Source organism: Thunnus maccoyii, chromosome 18 (genome assembly GCF_910596095.1).
Source record: "Thunnus maccoyii chromosome 18, fThuMac1.1, whole genome shotgun sequence".
NCBI classification, from domain to species: Eukaryota; Metazoa; Chordata; class Actinopteri; order Scombriformes; family Scombridae; genus Thunnus; species Thunnus maccoyii.
In genome coordinates this window covers 9,407,503-9,422,572 of record NC_056550.1, presented here as the reverse complement: position 1 = coordinate 9,422,572, position 15,070 = coordinate 9,407,503, and the positions used below count along the sequence as shown (strand labels likewise).

At 43.1% G+C, this 15,070-nt stretch overlaps 1 protein-coding gene across 1 annotated transcript in view; it reads left to right on the top strand.

The window, feature by feature from the left end:
* The window catches only part of llgl1 (LLGL scribble cell polarity complex component 1), a 33,724-nt gene that overhangs the window by 17,661 nt on the left and 993 nt on the right, over positions 1–15,070 (top strand). Inside the window, exons 6-23 of the mRNA XM_042393832.1 lie at positions 1,733–1,895; positions 2,410–2,545; positions 3,029–3,083; positions 3,869–4,023; positions 4,234–4,454; positions 5,636–5,703; positions 7,312–7,486; positions 8,883–8,987; positions 9,872–10,164; positions 10,343–10,493; positions 10,602–10,740; positions 10,876–11,189; positions 11,299–11,490; positions 11,641–11,713; positions 12,058–12,172; positions 12,643–12,707; positions 13,584–13,719; positions 13,820–13,902. Coding sequence (XP_042249766.1) covers positions 1,733–1,895; positions 2,410–2,545; positions 3,029–3,083; positions 3,869–4,023; positions 4,234–4,454; positions 5,636–5,703; positions 7,312–7,486; positions 8,883–8,987; positions 9,872–10,164; positions 10,343–10,493; positions 10,602–10,740; positions 10,876–11,189; positions 11,299–11,490; positions 11,641–11,713; positions 12,058–12,172; positions 12,643–12,707; positions 13,584–13,719; positions 13,820–13,898 — 2,635 coding nt within the window. The 3' untranslated portion in view covers positions 13,899–13,902. The remainder of the gene's footprint in view (positions 1–1,732; positions 1,896–2,409; positions 2,546–3,028; positions 3,084–3,868; positions 4,024–4,233; positions 4,455–5,635; positions 5,704–7,311; positions 7,487–8,882; positions 8,988–9,871; positions 10,165–10,342; positions 10,494–10,601; positions 10,741–10,875; positions 11,190–11,298; positions 11,491–11,640; positions 11,714–12,057; positions 12,173–12,642; positions 12,708–13,583; positions 13,720–13,819; positions 13,903–15,070) is intronic.

The following is a 15,070-nucleotide window of genomic DNA, read 5'->3' as shown; positions in this document are numbered from 1 at the left end:
GTCGCAGCATAAACGCAGATCCTCAGGATAAACTGGCAACGTGAAGTATTGTTTTGTTTTTGTTTTTTATGCATATATGAGAAAGTAGTCTTTATTTTGAATGCGGCAACTTTTCTTGCTGCATTCCTTGTCGATGCACTGGCAGTGTATCACAGAGCTTCTGTTGGGTGTCTTTTTATGCTCTATGACTGACTGTCTTACTGGTTGACCAAACCCCTCATTAACCAGGCCTGTTTAGGGAAGTGGGCAGAACTGAGGCCTAACGAGGGCCCTGATAAGGCTTTGTGTGTGTGTGTGTGTGTGTGTATGTGTGTGTGTGTGTGTATGGTGTGAGTAAAGGAGGGGAGGTTTTAGACAGTGAGGCTTTGTACCGGCTGCCAAAATGCGGTGTTCCGGTCGGGGAAGTGTTTCAGCTGAATCTCCAATGTGCGCACACACACACACACACACACGCACACACAGAGGCTCATCACCGGGACTCTGTAGCAGGATGCTGGATTCCCTAAAAATACTTGTGAACAGAGAGACAGAGACAATGGAATGCTTTGTTGGGAATGTTTCTGCCTCTGTGCTTCCGGAGAGGATCTTCCTCAGTGAACCCTACCAAAGCAGTCCGAAGTGACTGTGTGTGTGTGTGTGTGTGTGTGTGTGTGTGTGTGTGTGTGTGTGTGTGTGTGTGTGTGTGTGTGTGTGTGTGTGTGTGTGTGTGTGTGGGTGGGTGGGTGGGTGGGTGGGTGGGTGGAGGTTGGAGGGGGGGACACTGGCTGACTATCTCTTTTGCGATGGTTCTGCCTCATCCGACGCAAAGAGCCCAGAAAGCTGCAGTGCTTTCTTTTTTGTTTGTTTGTTTGTTTGTTAGATTTAATTTCTGCTGTCCTCTTCCACTGCTTTCCAACCACTATTGTTTCCTCCTCTCTGTTCTCTGTCCCTCTGTCCTTCGCTGAGGGAATCCTCTGACATCTCGAGGGTGTGTCCTGCTCTACATTCCTCTGCTGCCTCAGAGGAATGTCTAGTTCACAAGCTCAGCTCCAGCTCGATGTCGATTTCACTGTTGTTGTTGTTGGACGAGCAGTCTGCGCTGCAGTATTAAAGTTTATACTGATAGTTTTGCTCTCTTTGGCGATTCTGTTATACATTTATTTTAACACTGAATTTTCCAAAGATCTTTCCTCCATGCCTTGTGTCATCCTGCTCTATCCCAATTGTACCTTACATCATGAAGTCAGAATTCAGGCCTCCTCTCTAACAAAATGATCTTGAAAGTCTGAAGATTGATTTAACTTCTAACTTGATAACATGTATTTAAATGAACAAAATGAACACAACAGTCGTCATCACGTGACCCACGATTTAACTTTGGTCACATGATAACAGGTGGTTGTAAATGGCGGGAAGATTGTGACCCGTCCTTCTTGATCTTCCTCCGGACATCCACTGACTCCTGGTTGATGACTTTGACAGCTTCCCAGTCGATGCTGTGACCAGTTTTTTGTCTAGTGTGATGTCATACTTTAACTATGGATCCACCTTGTAGTCTTTACTCTGAATGTGTGAGAATGCAGGATGAACTACTTAATCACCCATCAATGATGCAGGCCCCTTCACTGACAATTATTTCAACCTGTTTTACCTGTAGGCATTTGTAATTTATAGCATGCTGGATAAGCAGATCCTTTCTGGTAAACAGGCGACAGATGTGGGAGGATGATGGGAAATGTTTTGTTTCTTCAAGCCTGCCAGAAGACTACAGATGTGGGAAATCCTTAGGGCCGGTGGAATCTCTTCAGGAACATCCTCAGCATGCAGGGAAGATTCTGATTGGCTACAGCCGAGGCCTGGTGGTCCTATGGGATCTGAGTACCCGTCATGCCGATCAGCTCTTCCTGGGAAAGCAGGTACCTGGTATATAGAATAAAGTTTAGTGTATACTGATGTACGTTTTCAATTTTCCATGATAAATCTTTCAGACTGGAACAATGAAGAACTTAAAAGTCTTTAGCAGCGTGTTACGTTATTTCTTGTAATTGTTACGTTGCTTTGGACACATCAGTGTTCACAAAAATACAGTAGCTGTCTTCCTAAAAGGTTTGCTTTTTAATTGGAATGATAAAAGTAATAATAAAATTACAAGTGACACAATTTAAAAAGTGTTAAAGCTAGCATGGCCTGCTACCAACAGTCTTCCAAGTTATCGACTCATCGGCAAGTAAAGTCCCAGCTGCTCAAAGATGCTCTGATCTCTGATATTAGTTCAGTGGAAACTCCTTCAGTAATCGACAGGTTGTCATTATTCGAGATATATATATAGTATGTGTGATTCTATTGCTATGTGACCTGGTGTGTGTGTGTGTGTGTGTGTGTGTGTGTGTGTGTGTGTGTGTGTGTGCACATGTGAACCCCCCCCTGCAGCAGCTGGAGAGCCTGGTGTGGGAACGTTCTGGAAACTTATTTGTCAGTTCCCATAGTGATGGTGGCTACTCCGTGTGGGCTGTTACCAGCGGCAACGCCTATAATCACCAGCCAGTGTCCTCCACCATCCCATACGGTGAGAAATGCATACATAACACACACACACACGCACACACACACACACACACATACACTTCTGTTTCCCAGCTAATAGATATTTGAGGCATGCAGTGTATTGTCATCCAGGTCTGGTGATGAAACTGTATTCTGGCATCATCTGGCCTAATCCTATCTAATTTAATCTGGAAGACTATGGCTGAATGAAGCGTGACTGGTGACATATTTGTGAGTCATAGTAGAGACTCGCAGTTACGGTTAGAATTGGGGTCAGCATTAGGGGGATCTGTCCGGTCAGCTTCCTTGTGGGAGTGACTCTGAGACGGTCTAGACAGTGATGATAATCCAGAATATGTATGGGAAAGTTTTAAGCATTTAACCTCCTTTTGCTCTAGATTTTTTTTTTCTCTCAGCTCTTCTTTTTCTTTTTCTTTGCCTCCTCTGGAATGTGGAATAGTTCACGTTTTTTAACTCCACTGTTGATGGTTGTCATCTATTGCAGGCCCATTTCCCTGTAAAGCCATCAACAAAATCCTGTGGAGGACAGCAGAGACAGGGTGAGTGACTCACTCTTATTTTGGGACACATTTTTCCTATTTGAGTGCACTTGATTTATGCACACAGACTTTCACAGTGCCAGTAAATCTTTACTTCTTTATTTTGTCTAATTAGATCTGAGACTTCTTTTTATTTTCTTCTTATTTTGTAGTCTTTGATTGTGCTTTCTAAATGAATTTTCACCTAGATTTTATGTTCCCTTTTATTCAAAAAGTTTACTCCTGCCCCAAGAAGACTATTTGCTTGAGTTTTCAGTAAGGAAGGTGCTAACAAGAAGCAGTAAAAAAATGGCAGACATTTGCCCATAATAAACAGCTCATTTGCATTTTCTCCCAGTTTTTCAAAGTAATTAACAACAACAACAACAATGTTGCAAGTGGTATTTTTATAAACTTTAAAATCCAAAATAAACATACTTCCCCGATCAAAAAATAGAAAATAATGAGCCCTAATTATATTAGAAACACCTGCTCTGTGTTTCCCCAGAGCAGCGGTTCCCAATCTGTTTGGCTTTTGCCCTTTTAAAATAAAGCAATATCACAAGTATTTGTGACAGTCTCACATATGTAGGGATTGTTACCAGGTCAACCAAAGAATGATTTTTTTCTGAAGTAATTCCAAAGAAAATAAAACAAAGATTAAAGGAATATGTGGACAAATTAATAGAATTTTGTGTGAATGTTTTTTTTTCTGCTTTTCTATCCTTTGAAACACGGATATGATGGCGGATAAAATTGACCTGATTAAAAATACTTTCCATATGTCTGTGTGTGCCTCACTCCAGCTCACCAGTGCTGTTATACAGCGGAGGGATGCCCAGAGCCAGCTACGGTGACCGCCACTGTCTGACCATTCAACAAGATAAAGACCACGTCACTCTCGACTTCACATCCCGAGTCATCGACTTCTTTACTGTCCACAGCATAGAGCAAGAGAAAGGTGAGGAGCTGGCCAGCATTAAAGATGTGTAACTGGTTGGCTTGTGCTTTGGTATCTTTTGATTCCTTACAGTGTTTTCTCTCCCTTTGATTCAAGAATTTACTTTCAGCATCTCTTTCAGCTAGACTAAACTAACGTGTTGTATAAAAAGTGTAGTCTAAATGTTGCAGAAGCATCAGCGCTTTATTTTCTGTCTTACCTCTTTTACAGAGTTTGACGACCCGTCGGCGTTGGTAGTGTTACTAGAAGAGGAGCTGGTCGTTATCGACCTCCAGACCCCCGGGTGGCCTTCTGTGCCCACTCCCTACCTGGCTCCTCTCCACTCCTCCGCCATCACCTGCTCCTGCCACATCTCCAGCGTCCCGCCCAAACTCTGGGAGAGGCTGGTCAACGCTGGTAAAGCACAGCAGGGCCGCCAACACACACACGGGGTGAGAAGCACACTGTGGAGCTGAGTTTGATAGATCACATCATAGACTGTAAAAATAATGGACGTAGCCACCGTGACGTCACCCAATGGTTTGTGGTCTCATGTTTCGAAGCCTCAAGTTTGGCATTTTGACCGTCGCCGTCTTGGATATTTGGAGCCAGAAGTGATGAGAAGTTACCATATGTGGATGAGAGGGTGGAGCTGAGTCTAATGCTAGCTGCTAGCATGGTTAGCACAGTGCATTTGCAGTCTATGGTTAACTGTGATGTCAGTCAAAGAACGTAGCTGTAGCTGTTGGCAGGATGCTACAGGATGACAGGATTATTCTGGACATTGGTTTATTCATGGCTGCAGGAATATTCACTTACAGGAAATCCGTGATGCATGTAAGCAGCTTAACCTGAGGATATCTTAAACAGAGTATGGCCAGTGGCCAGGGCTACTCATGCATGTACTTTAAATGTAGCCATCAACACTAATCAGTGTATATGCTTACTATACACACCTGCATGCTTATAGATTCAAGATACAAGTTTTTTATTTTGGCTTTCTACTGAGTTTCATATCAAGGCTCAGTTGCTGCATCTGTTTGCTAATGGAGAGCAGTATCAATAGGTCATTATTGAAATAGTTTTAAATTGATTCATTCAAGTAAGGATATTGTAGTTATTGCTCATGGTACTAGTTCATCTGAGCTCATACGCTGGCAGCTGGACAACCAGGAGGAAACCAGCGGAAGTTTGACCATCAGCCTGCTGGTGATTGTGTTAACTTTAAGAGCAGGTGTGGGCAGTTAAAGGCTTTGCAAAGGCTTTGTAGCTTAGATCAGCTATTTGATCAGTTGCACATTAGACTAACATCCACACACACACTCACACTCACAGCTGGTACGCTCGTAAATCGTTTGTCTGTCTGTGTGAGGCTGAACCAGAGAGACTGTCACTATAACAGAGCAAACCCAACAAAAGCACCGAGCTGCAGAGGCCAGAGAGTTTCTGTTTACACATGCTCATCCATGTGGGGCATGCCTGTGTGTCAGGGCTAGTACATTTTGAGCTGGGGTCATGATAAAATAGAAAGCGTCAGGAAATATGTTGTCAGTCAAAGTTCAGTATGTGAATTTTTTTTCTCCTGTAGCCTTTTAAGTTCTAACTTTTCTCTAATTTTTGTCTATCTGTGTAGAGTTGGCCCATATGTGGAGGGAAAAACCTGGCACCTCCACCCAAACAACAAGAGCTGCTATTGACAGGGTATCTATACACACACACACACTCACTCACTCACTCACTCACTCACTCACTCACTCACTCACTCACTCACTCACTCACTCACTCACACTGTATAACACACATTAACAGTCACAGGTCGTGTCCATCCTGCAGGTGGATCCAGTTTTCAACAGTTTCTTCATTACATAATCTGGCACAAATCTGATTCTCTCTAGTAAGTGTAAGTGATTAAATGCTGCATTAGAAACAATTCTGATGTGAACCACATGGACATCCTGCATAAAACGTGATCAACATGTGACATGTCCTGAAAAGCTGAAAGCAGTATTTGTCAGGATTTACTCTGGCAATAAACAAATCCTGAGACAACCGACAGACTTTTGCCAACTACAGATGTTTGGCAGAGTTAGTGTTGGCATGAAGCACAATGAGACACAACTACAACATATAAACACAGTTTAGCTAGATAGGTGCTAAAAAAGGATGGGACACCTTTTGTTATTGTAGCTTCTCACATTCATATTTTGATATCGCTGTTAGGTTTTATTAATGGAAATAAAGCTTGTAATCCAAAATACAGTTTCTATTCTATTAGGTGCACTTAGCTAAATCTAATAGAATACAGCTGGACTATATCAGAAACACATTTCAGTGTCATGGAATATAATTCAAAACCACCAAATCACATCCTCAAAATTAAGTCGAGTTGAATCAACACCACTTTGCGTTCTCAACAAAAGTGAGTATTATAAAGATTTATACCATGGTCTGGGTGAATACTCTTTTCTGATTGGCCGGCAGGTGTGCATTAAAACCGTTTGATGCACATGTAGTTCGGCTCAATTTTAATCACCGCTTTAAATTCATCCGCTACCCAACCTGTAACCATAGCAACATCAAAGAGCACAGCTGTCAAGGCTTACTCGTTATGAAGTTTTGAGTAAAGGGGACGCAGCAGAGGAAAAAGAGATGGAGAAGAAAAGAAAGAAACCAAGCGTAAAAAAAAAAAAAAAACAGCACAAGGAACTGACACCTGAGGATCTTAAAATGATTGAGGAAGAGGAGGATGAGATTAATACAAAAAAGGCAACAAAATGGGCAGTTAATATACTGAGAGACTTTGAAACACTGATTTGGAGACATACTCTGCGGTTATGCTTAATGACACCACGGTTTAGGCTGACAGCGAGTACAGTGAGGCAAGTTGTCATGACAACGGCAAGCTGGTGCTTCCTAACCTTTTGATTTTGAGTGCAAAACTTTAACCAGAAATTTGCGAATGCTTTTCTTTTATATTGTTGGCAAATGAGCATGGTATAAGCAGGATAATCAACTTGTAGGTGTGCATTTAACGGTTTTAAGGCACTTCGCCTCCACATCCAGCCCTAAAACTGTATAATGAACACCTATTAGTTGATTATCCCTTACGTAATGTATTGAAAGGTTATTGGATTGGATTGTATTAAATGTGGCTACATGTACTGTGTCCAATAAACCTCAAACTGTATTTTTGACCAAGCCAATCACATGATCAGATGTGCACAATCTTAATTGATTCGCACCAAATTACACTGAAAATTCAGATTGTATTTTCTGTTGCAATATTTCTTTAAATCTGTGTGTTCACAGACACGAGGATGGCACTGTGCGTTTCTGGGATGCGTCAGGTGTCGCTCTCACACCGCTATACAAACTCAGCACAGCCAACGTCTTCCACACCGACTGCGACCCTAGCGACGACCCTCAGGACCCTAGCGACGACCCCGACATGCAGCAGGAGGAGGAATGGCCGCCCTTCAGGAAGGTGAGAAGCGAGAAGGCTCGAGTGCGTGAAAGGAGGTGAAAGGAACAGGAGAGTTAAAGTCTTTCCTCTCAAGATCTTATTTTACAGGCTGTGGGAATAAAAACAATCTGTGTTTTAGACACACGCACAGTCAGTCCTGTAACACTACATCTGTGGCCTAATTTTCCCATCTGATTGTTTTCATGTGTTTGGTTTTCAGACAGGCCCACCCCATTGTTCCTGTTATTAAAACTTGACTCTGAAGGAACCACAGTCTGATTCAGTTTTAATGGCCTGTTTTCTGTACAGCGTTACATTTAAATGAACTGATTCAGCATCGGGAAGCAGAATTTCATGTCGAGGGGAATCTGGCCGAGCAGGACGGTTTTTTGGTAGATGTTGACAGGAAATGGAGATGGAAGAGCTCGATGAATATTTAAATGAATTTGAGTTGGAGATGTCGTTTCTCGTCGTTTCGGTCGGACGTCCAAGACAAGCGCATATGATCTGGGATCTCTTCTCTAGACAGGCAGAGATTACAGTGAAAGGAAGACGCATAACTGTTTTATTTGGTGTCTAATATCGCTCTTTGATTTCACACACGCACCTCTTAGGCTTGTTTTCCCATTCCTTTTACTCTTCTTTTCTTCCTCTTCGCTCTCCCACTCAGCCCCCCCAACCTTTCCTCATGTATCCTGTGGTAACAGAGCTGCATGTTCAGGAATGTGGCCCTCATATGGGATGAAGAGCCTTTCCCTTTTTTCTCCTCTGTAATGAAAACCAGACCCATCAGCCCACTCTTTCTGTGTATGTGTGCATTAGTGACCAACTTTTCCTACTCCTTGTTTTGCCAAGGCACAACTCCCATGTGAGGGGATTCTATTGGAATTCCTACTGTGTGTGTGTGTGTGACAGATTAATGCACATGTTTTGCTGAGTGTGGATGAGGGGGAAGGAGGGGGGGGGATTGTCCTGGCATTTGGTGGAGAATAAGAGTAAAGAGGCTGCCGTAGAGTGAAGAGGAAGAGGAGGAGGAGGAGGAAAGCTTAAGGATGGCATTTTGACATCGGTCTTCCTGAACTGAATTTGTTTGTGACCGATTCAGATCCAAGATTCTGAAGCTGTGATGTTGGAAGTGGAGAATTTAGAAGAAAACATCCTTTTGAATTTGTTTGCTTATTCAGCATGCTGCCATAGCTGCAGTAACATTCCTCTGAAGTGTCTTGGTGTCAGTGCATCATCTGTTTTTCTGTGATGGATCTAGAAAGCCACAGTGTTAACAGATACCGGAAAGAAAGGAAAACAAAGTTGATTTGCATAAACCACTAGTTCCAATGAATGCAAAGTAAACTATATGCAGGTTTCTGTAGTAACTAATCTTATTATTGTGTGTGTGTGTGTGTGTGTGTGTGTTTAGGTGGGGTGTTTTGACCCATATAGTGATGACCCCAGACTGGGCATCCAGAAGATCAGTCTGTGCAAATACAGTAACAAGCTGGTGGTGGCTGGGACTGCTGGACAGGTAAAAACCTTCTTACAGTACACACGAAAACAAACACACTGATGTCTGTCACACACTGTCTCAGGTCATTTCTAAAAGATGCAATACAACAAGTTCTTTTAGAAGTTATTATTCTGAAGACATTTTACGTGTGGATTAAAACCAACAAGTTTTAAGAGTTTTAGTCAAACAGTTACAATTAAATATAGAATAGAAAATCAGAATTTCTATTCACATTATGCAGGTGAATATAACACACATTGGAAGTTAACAATAAAGACCAATTATATCAACATTTACATATATTATATCTATTTACTATAATCTTTGCTAATGTTCACTAGGAAGTTAAATAGTTTTATGATGATTTTATTTTCCTTGAAGGAGATGAAGGCAGTTGATCAACTTGGTAGGTGTGACTGAAGTTGCACAAGTGCTCTTACACTGAATAGTTGCCCGGCCATGATAGGTACACCTGTGCTAAGTAGAGTTATGTTGATTTTTAACAGGACTAAAAGTTCAAAGCCTTACAAACTGGACACAACAAAAAGTGTTTGGCACAACAAACAACATAATGAGGATTATTGCTATTAGAGCTTCAGGAGTCGTGGGGTTAAAATGCACACAGGATTTTCCCACCGTGTTATCCTCCAGGACAAAGCTGACGTTTTAACTGAGCATGGCACTTTTATGCACCTTTTATGTATTGTCACTGGAGTGTGGCCTGACATTTTTAGTGCACTGAAAACATTCCACTTTTTGTTGAAGGTGAGCTGTTTTATGTGCCAGTAATTTGAACTTTTCGGTGGTCAGTTTCTAGTCGTGTGACATTTCACAGGAACACCATAAACCGAGTACTGAACGAGCCATTACAGTACGTTTCCTTCCACCTTTCATCTCTCCAGGTGATTGTGCTGGGTTTGAGCGACGAGCGTTCGGACCACTTGGTGGACGTATCGGTGGTTGACCTGCTGCAGGACAGGGAGGGCTTCACCTGGAAGGGCCATGACAGGCTGGAGCCGCGCCTTAAACCCGCCCCCTTCCCACCGGGCTTTCAGCCACTGGTGCTGGTGCAGTGCCTTCCACCTGCCTCTGTTACGGCGGTGGCGCTGCATGCCGAGTGGAACCTGATCTCCTTCGGGACCAGTCATGGATTTGGCCTGTTTGACTACCACAGACGAAACGCTGTGCTGGCCAGGTAGGAGCACACAGCCACAGCTTGGGATATTCATTTTCATTCTTGGGTGTTCACGGGCCAAAGCAGGGACGTTTCAGGATTTATACTCAGTCTCTGCTACCCCGCTCTTGCCTTTTTCTTTCCCTTCTGGAAAAGGTTATCTGATAAATTTATGAAATTCACCAAATTGTTCCCCTAGGTGTACCCTGCACCCTAATGACTCCTTGGCAATGGAGGGTCCCCTGTCCAGAGTCAAATCCTTGAAAAAGTCCTTACGACAGAGCTTCAGACGCATCCGCAAGAGCAGAGTGTCCGGGAAGAAACGCACCATCACCACACCCACCAGCAAGGTAAATGTCCGTCGATCTCTGGGAGCAAGTAGAGTTGAGAACAGTTGATTTCATTTCTGTATTTTGTGACTGTGTTTGTGTGTGTTTGTGTGTGTGTGTTATGTGCAGGTCCAAGAGGCAAATGCTGCTCTAGCAGAGCAGGAAGACGTGGCTCCGGTACAGCGAAGGATTGAACCCCGGTCAGCAGACGACTCATTGTCTGGAGTGGTCCGATGTCTCTGTTTCGCTGACACCTTTCTGCGTGACGGTGTGTTAACTTGCTCATCGAGATTATGAACTAAACTTGGAATTTCCTTTTATAAATTCAAGGACTTTAAAAAAAACCCAAACAAAACTGTCACCTGGAATTGACATATACATGACTTATCTCTGTATCTACCAGGTACGCACCACGGCCCCACACTATGGGCGGGCACCAACTCTGGCAGCGTGTACGCCTACGCTCTGGAGGTGCCCGGCGTCGGCTCAGGGCGTGTGTGTGAACGGGGCGGTGCGGGAGAGAGCAGTGTATGCGTGGAGGCGGTGTTGGGTAAAGAGATCCAGCTGATGCACAGGGCCCCCGTGGTGTCGATCTGCGTGTTGGACGGCCGGGGGAAACCGTTACCGGACCCGTACGAAGCCTCGCAGGACCTCGCCATCGCGCCGGATATGACCAACGCTCACTCTGTGCTCATCGCCTCGGAGGAACAGCTCAAGGTAACGGTTGAAAAAGATGTATTATGATGTAATAGACATAAAATGACTGTGGGGAATATACAGTTACAGTTTTTAATCGTGGCTGTCCTCCTCTGCTCTCTCTCTCTAGGTGTTCTCTCTTCCCAAAGTGAGCGCTAAGACCAAGTTCAAGCTGACGGCGCATGAAGGCTGTCGGGTGAGGAAGGTGGCTCTGGTGGTCTTCAACTCCACGGCTCAGGAAGACTACAGCGAACACACACTGGTCTGTCTGACCAACCTGGGTGACATGCACCTCTTTAACATACCTGGCCTCAGACCACAGGTAGAGTTTGTTTGTACGATTGTGTGTTTTTTAGGAGTATTTACAGTAATTGTGCAGTTTGATTGGTATATTAGAACACTTGCAACAGCACTTTCACTGGGTTTTTTTAATGATGCGCTGATATTTTACATATTGTTTGTGTGTTTTCAGGTGCGCTACGACTGCATCCGTAAAGAAGACATCAGTGGCATTGCATCCTGCGTCTTCACCAAGAATGGACAAGGTGAGGAGAAAACACTTTTAATGAAGGTGCAGTAAAATAATCAGACATTGAAAGTGGAAAAAAAAGCATTTTGATAATGAAATTTCAACACTGAAATAACAAGAAATAATCTCGGTAAAGATTGATTAAAATAAGGCAAGTTTTATTTGCCAAGGCTCTGAGACTTCTGCCTTCATCCCAGAACTGTGAAAGTGAATGGAAATGTGTAAAATACATTTTTTTTAAAAAAGAGTTAACCACAGCTCGTCTTTCCAGAAACAGTGTCCCTGCATAAACTACACACATCATGTGGACAGTTAATCACAAGTCTACCTGTCTAATTGTTGTCTGCTTGTTCCACACAGGGTTCTACCTGATCTCTCCTTCAGAGTACGAGAGATTCTCCTTGTCTGCCAAAGTCCTCACTGAACCGCTCTGCTCTGTTCAGCTGGACCGACCACTAGAGCCCACACCGGCCAGGTAACATAAACACATACACACTGACACAATCATATAGCAGCGGTGTACCTCGTTTTAGGACTCACAACCTCCATTCATCTACATGGTTACATCTGTGATGTATTTATTACCCACCACAGGGCCCCCAAATGTTTCCACGTCAGTGTCCTCCAATGTAAATGAACATGACGCCAAGATATTTTGTAATGACTAACTGAATTGCATATTATCTGAATCTGAGCAGTAAAATTAGTCAAATTAACCACATTTGCTGTGGACCCTTGTAAACCTGTCAATGACCCTTGGTGGTCCCTGGACCCCACATTGGGAACCACTAAGCCCTCTGTTCGTAATGCTTTCTAGTGGGTTACCACCAGCTCAAAGCACTCAGCTGCATGTGAAACCAAAGAAATGATACTTTTACTGTAACTGCTTTATTATTACTCCATCTATCGCCAAAGTAAATGGTGTGTGCTCATGTGTCTCCTCAGTGATGGCACGACGACGCAGCCGCAGGCCAACGGAACCCACAAGAACCAGATGGGTCAGGCTGAGGGTAGGTTTGAACACACACACACACACACACACACACACACATACATTTTCTTTTTACCCTTACTTCTCTCTCTAGCTTTCTCTCTTCTCCCTGTTGCTTTTCTTTCCTCTTCTTATTTCTCTCCAACTATTTATTCTCTCTCTTCTCTCTGTGAACCTCTTAAACTCTGAGCAGCCCTTGCAGGGGTTCCACTCTGGTCTCCATGGTAACCATTCAGTATGCCCCAGTTGCCTCTCCTGCCCAGCACCTCCTTCACTGGCAGGAAATGAAGGTTGTTGTGGAGACCAGAGTAGGGTTTGTTTATATCCTAGTGGGCCTATCACCTGCTTGCTTGTTCATTAACAACTTGTAAGCATTAATACACCATCACAAAGGTTATGTTTACAGGCAAAAATGCAGATTTATCAGACTTGGAAAATAGTTAATCTTCGCTTTTTGGCTCATCCACTTTTGATTTGCCACACCTTGTTGGGTTTTACAGAAGAGGAATCCATAACCAATCGTGCCCAGATAGGTGTAGATTTTGTGTTCTTAAAACATGAAATACTGTCAATTCTGAAAGAGGAGAGATGAGGAAGAAGATTTGATTAACTTTGGATGAAAAACAGAGGCATGCTATTGGGTACTAGAAATGTGAATTTCAGCAACAATTCATCTAAAAGTGAGGAAAGTAATAAACTTGTAATATTAGTCCAGCAGAGTCTACAATGCTAGCAACTCTGTGAGACTATACTTAGTCTGACATTACTGGGAAACTTTTCTGGGCCAGTTTGAGTCCTCCAACAACACACAACTATCAGTCACCCAGATGTACAACCAGCCTGCAGACACAGCAGAAACCTTCAGACTCTGACTGTCTGGCTGTCTCCCTCACAGGGCAAACGGAAGAGCCTGCGAGCACCCTGTCGTCTCCCATCCTGGACACCCCGCTGGACTCCCCCCTCAGCTGCGCTGACCTCACCCTCGACTCCACCGGAGAACTCACCGTGGAGGACGTCAGGGATTTCCTAACGTAGGCATACACACTAACATGTACATTTACACACAGCTCACACTGTTAAACTGGATTCTAAGACAATAATTAATTTGTGTTTTGTGCATCTGCTGTGCAGCACTGTGGACGAGGCAGAGAATAACCTGAAGAACATCAAAGAGGAGGAGGGACGCTCGACTGGCATCCTCATCAATTGAAGAGGTGAGAAACGTGCACTATAATGCTGTTACTTTAATGCACATTCAACACACCCGTACGAGCAGATGCATGAGCTCACACTTGCTTAGACAACACTGAGTATATGAGAGCAAGCGTGTAGACAAACTCCTCACACAGAGACAGACACCTGTTTCTAATGGAGCTGGTCCAGAGTGTGGAAACTTCAAAGATTTGTTCTGTCTGAGCGCTGCATTCCAATAACAAGCCCCGCACTCTGTTTTCCCCTCCACTCCATGTCTTTGAAAAGCCAGTGGAGCAGAAATCATTTCCAGTGAGGCAGACTGAAAAGACTGTGTGCTTTTCATACTGTAGCTCAGAGTTTCTTTGTACTGTACTTGGAGTTGGCCCAGGGCTCATTTGTGCAGCTTTATTCACTTTACTAGTTTGCCCAGATTAAATTCCTCATATTTATGTCTTGTCTTATTCAATTTTTGTTTTTAGTAGCCGTGACTAACCCTGCAGTAGAACAGGCAAATCCAAAATGGAGCAGCCTCTATACTAATATCAGTTTTTATTCAGCTGTTACCAACATGTTACCTCTGAAAATACAAATTTGGGGTATACAACACTGGATTTGACAAAATACAGGACGTTATCGTCATAGTTGTAACATATATTTGTATTTACTGCATGTTGATATTGAAAGCAAAGATGCATTTATGATTAAGTGAAACGGGGGAGCTGTGCCGGGTATGAAGTGATGAGTATATAGTGGAATCTTTTACCCTCTCTGCACTTATCGCACTCATCTGTTCAGTAATACGCAGTGCACTCATAGGAGTCATTACTCAGGAGGTGATGGTTGCTGACATCATCTCCCTCCTCCACCTCATTGTCAACATCTCTTCATCACTTTTTAACTCTCTGCTGCCCTCTGGAGGTGACATCTGAAAATACAGATACTACACTGTAAAAAGCACACTGTACTGCATTTACTTTATATTTTTAATTTGTAAAATGTCACATTTTATTTATTAATAATGCATATTTTTCAGTAATTTCGTACTTGCTATATAGGTTAATCATTATCATCAATGTATTAGTTATCTTTAATTAATCAATTTTCTTTTTTTAGTCCAAAAAATGTCAGAAAACGGTGAAAAATGTCCATCACAATTTGCCAGAACCCAAAATAACATCTTCAAGTCGA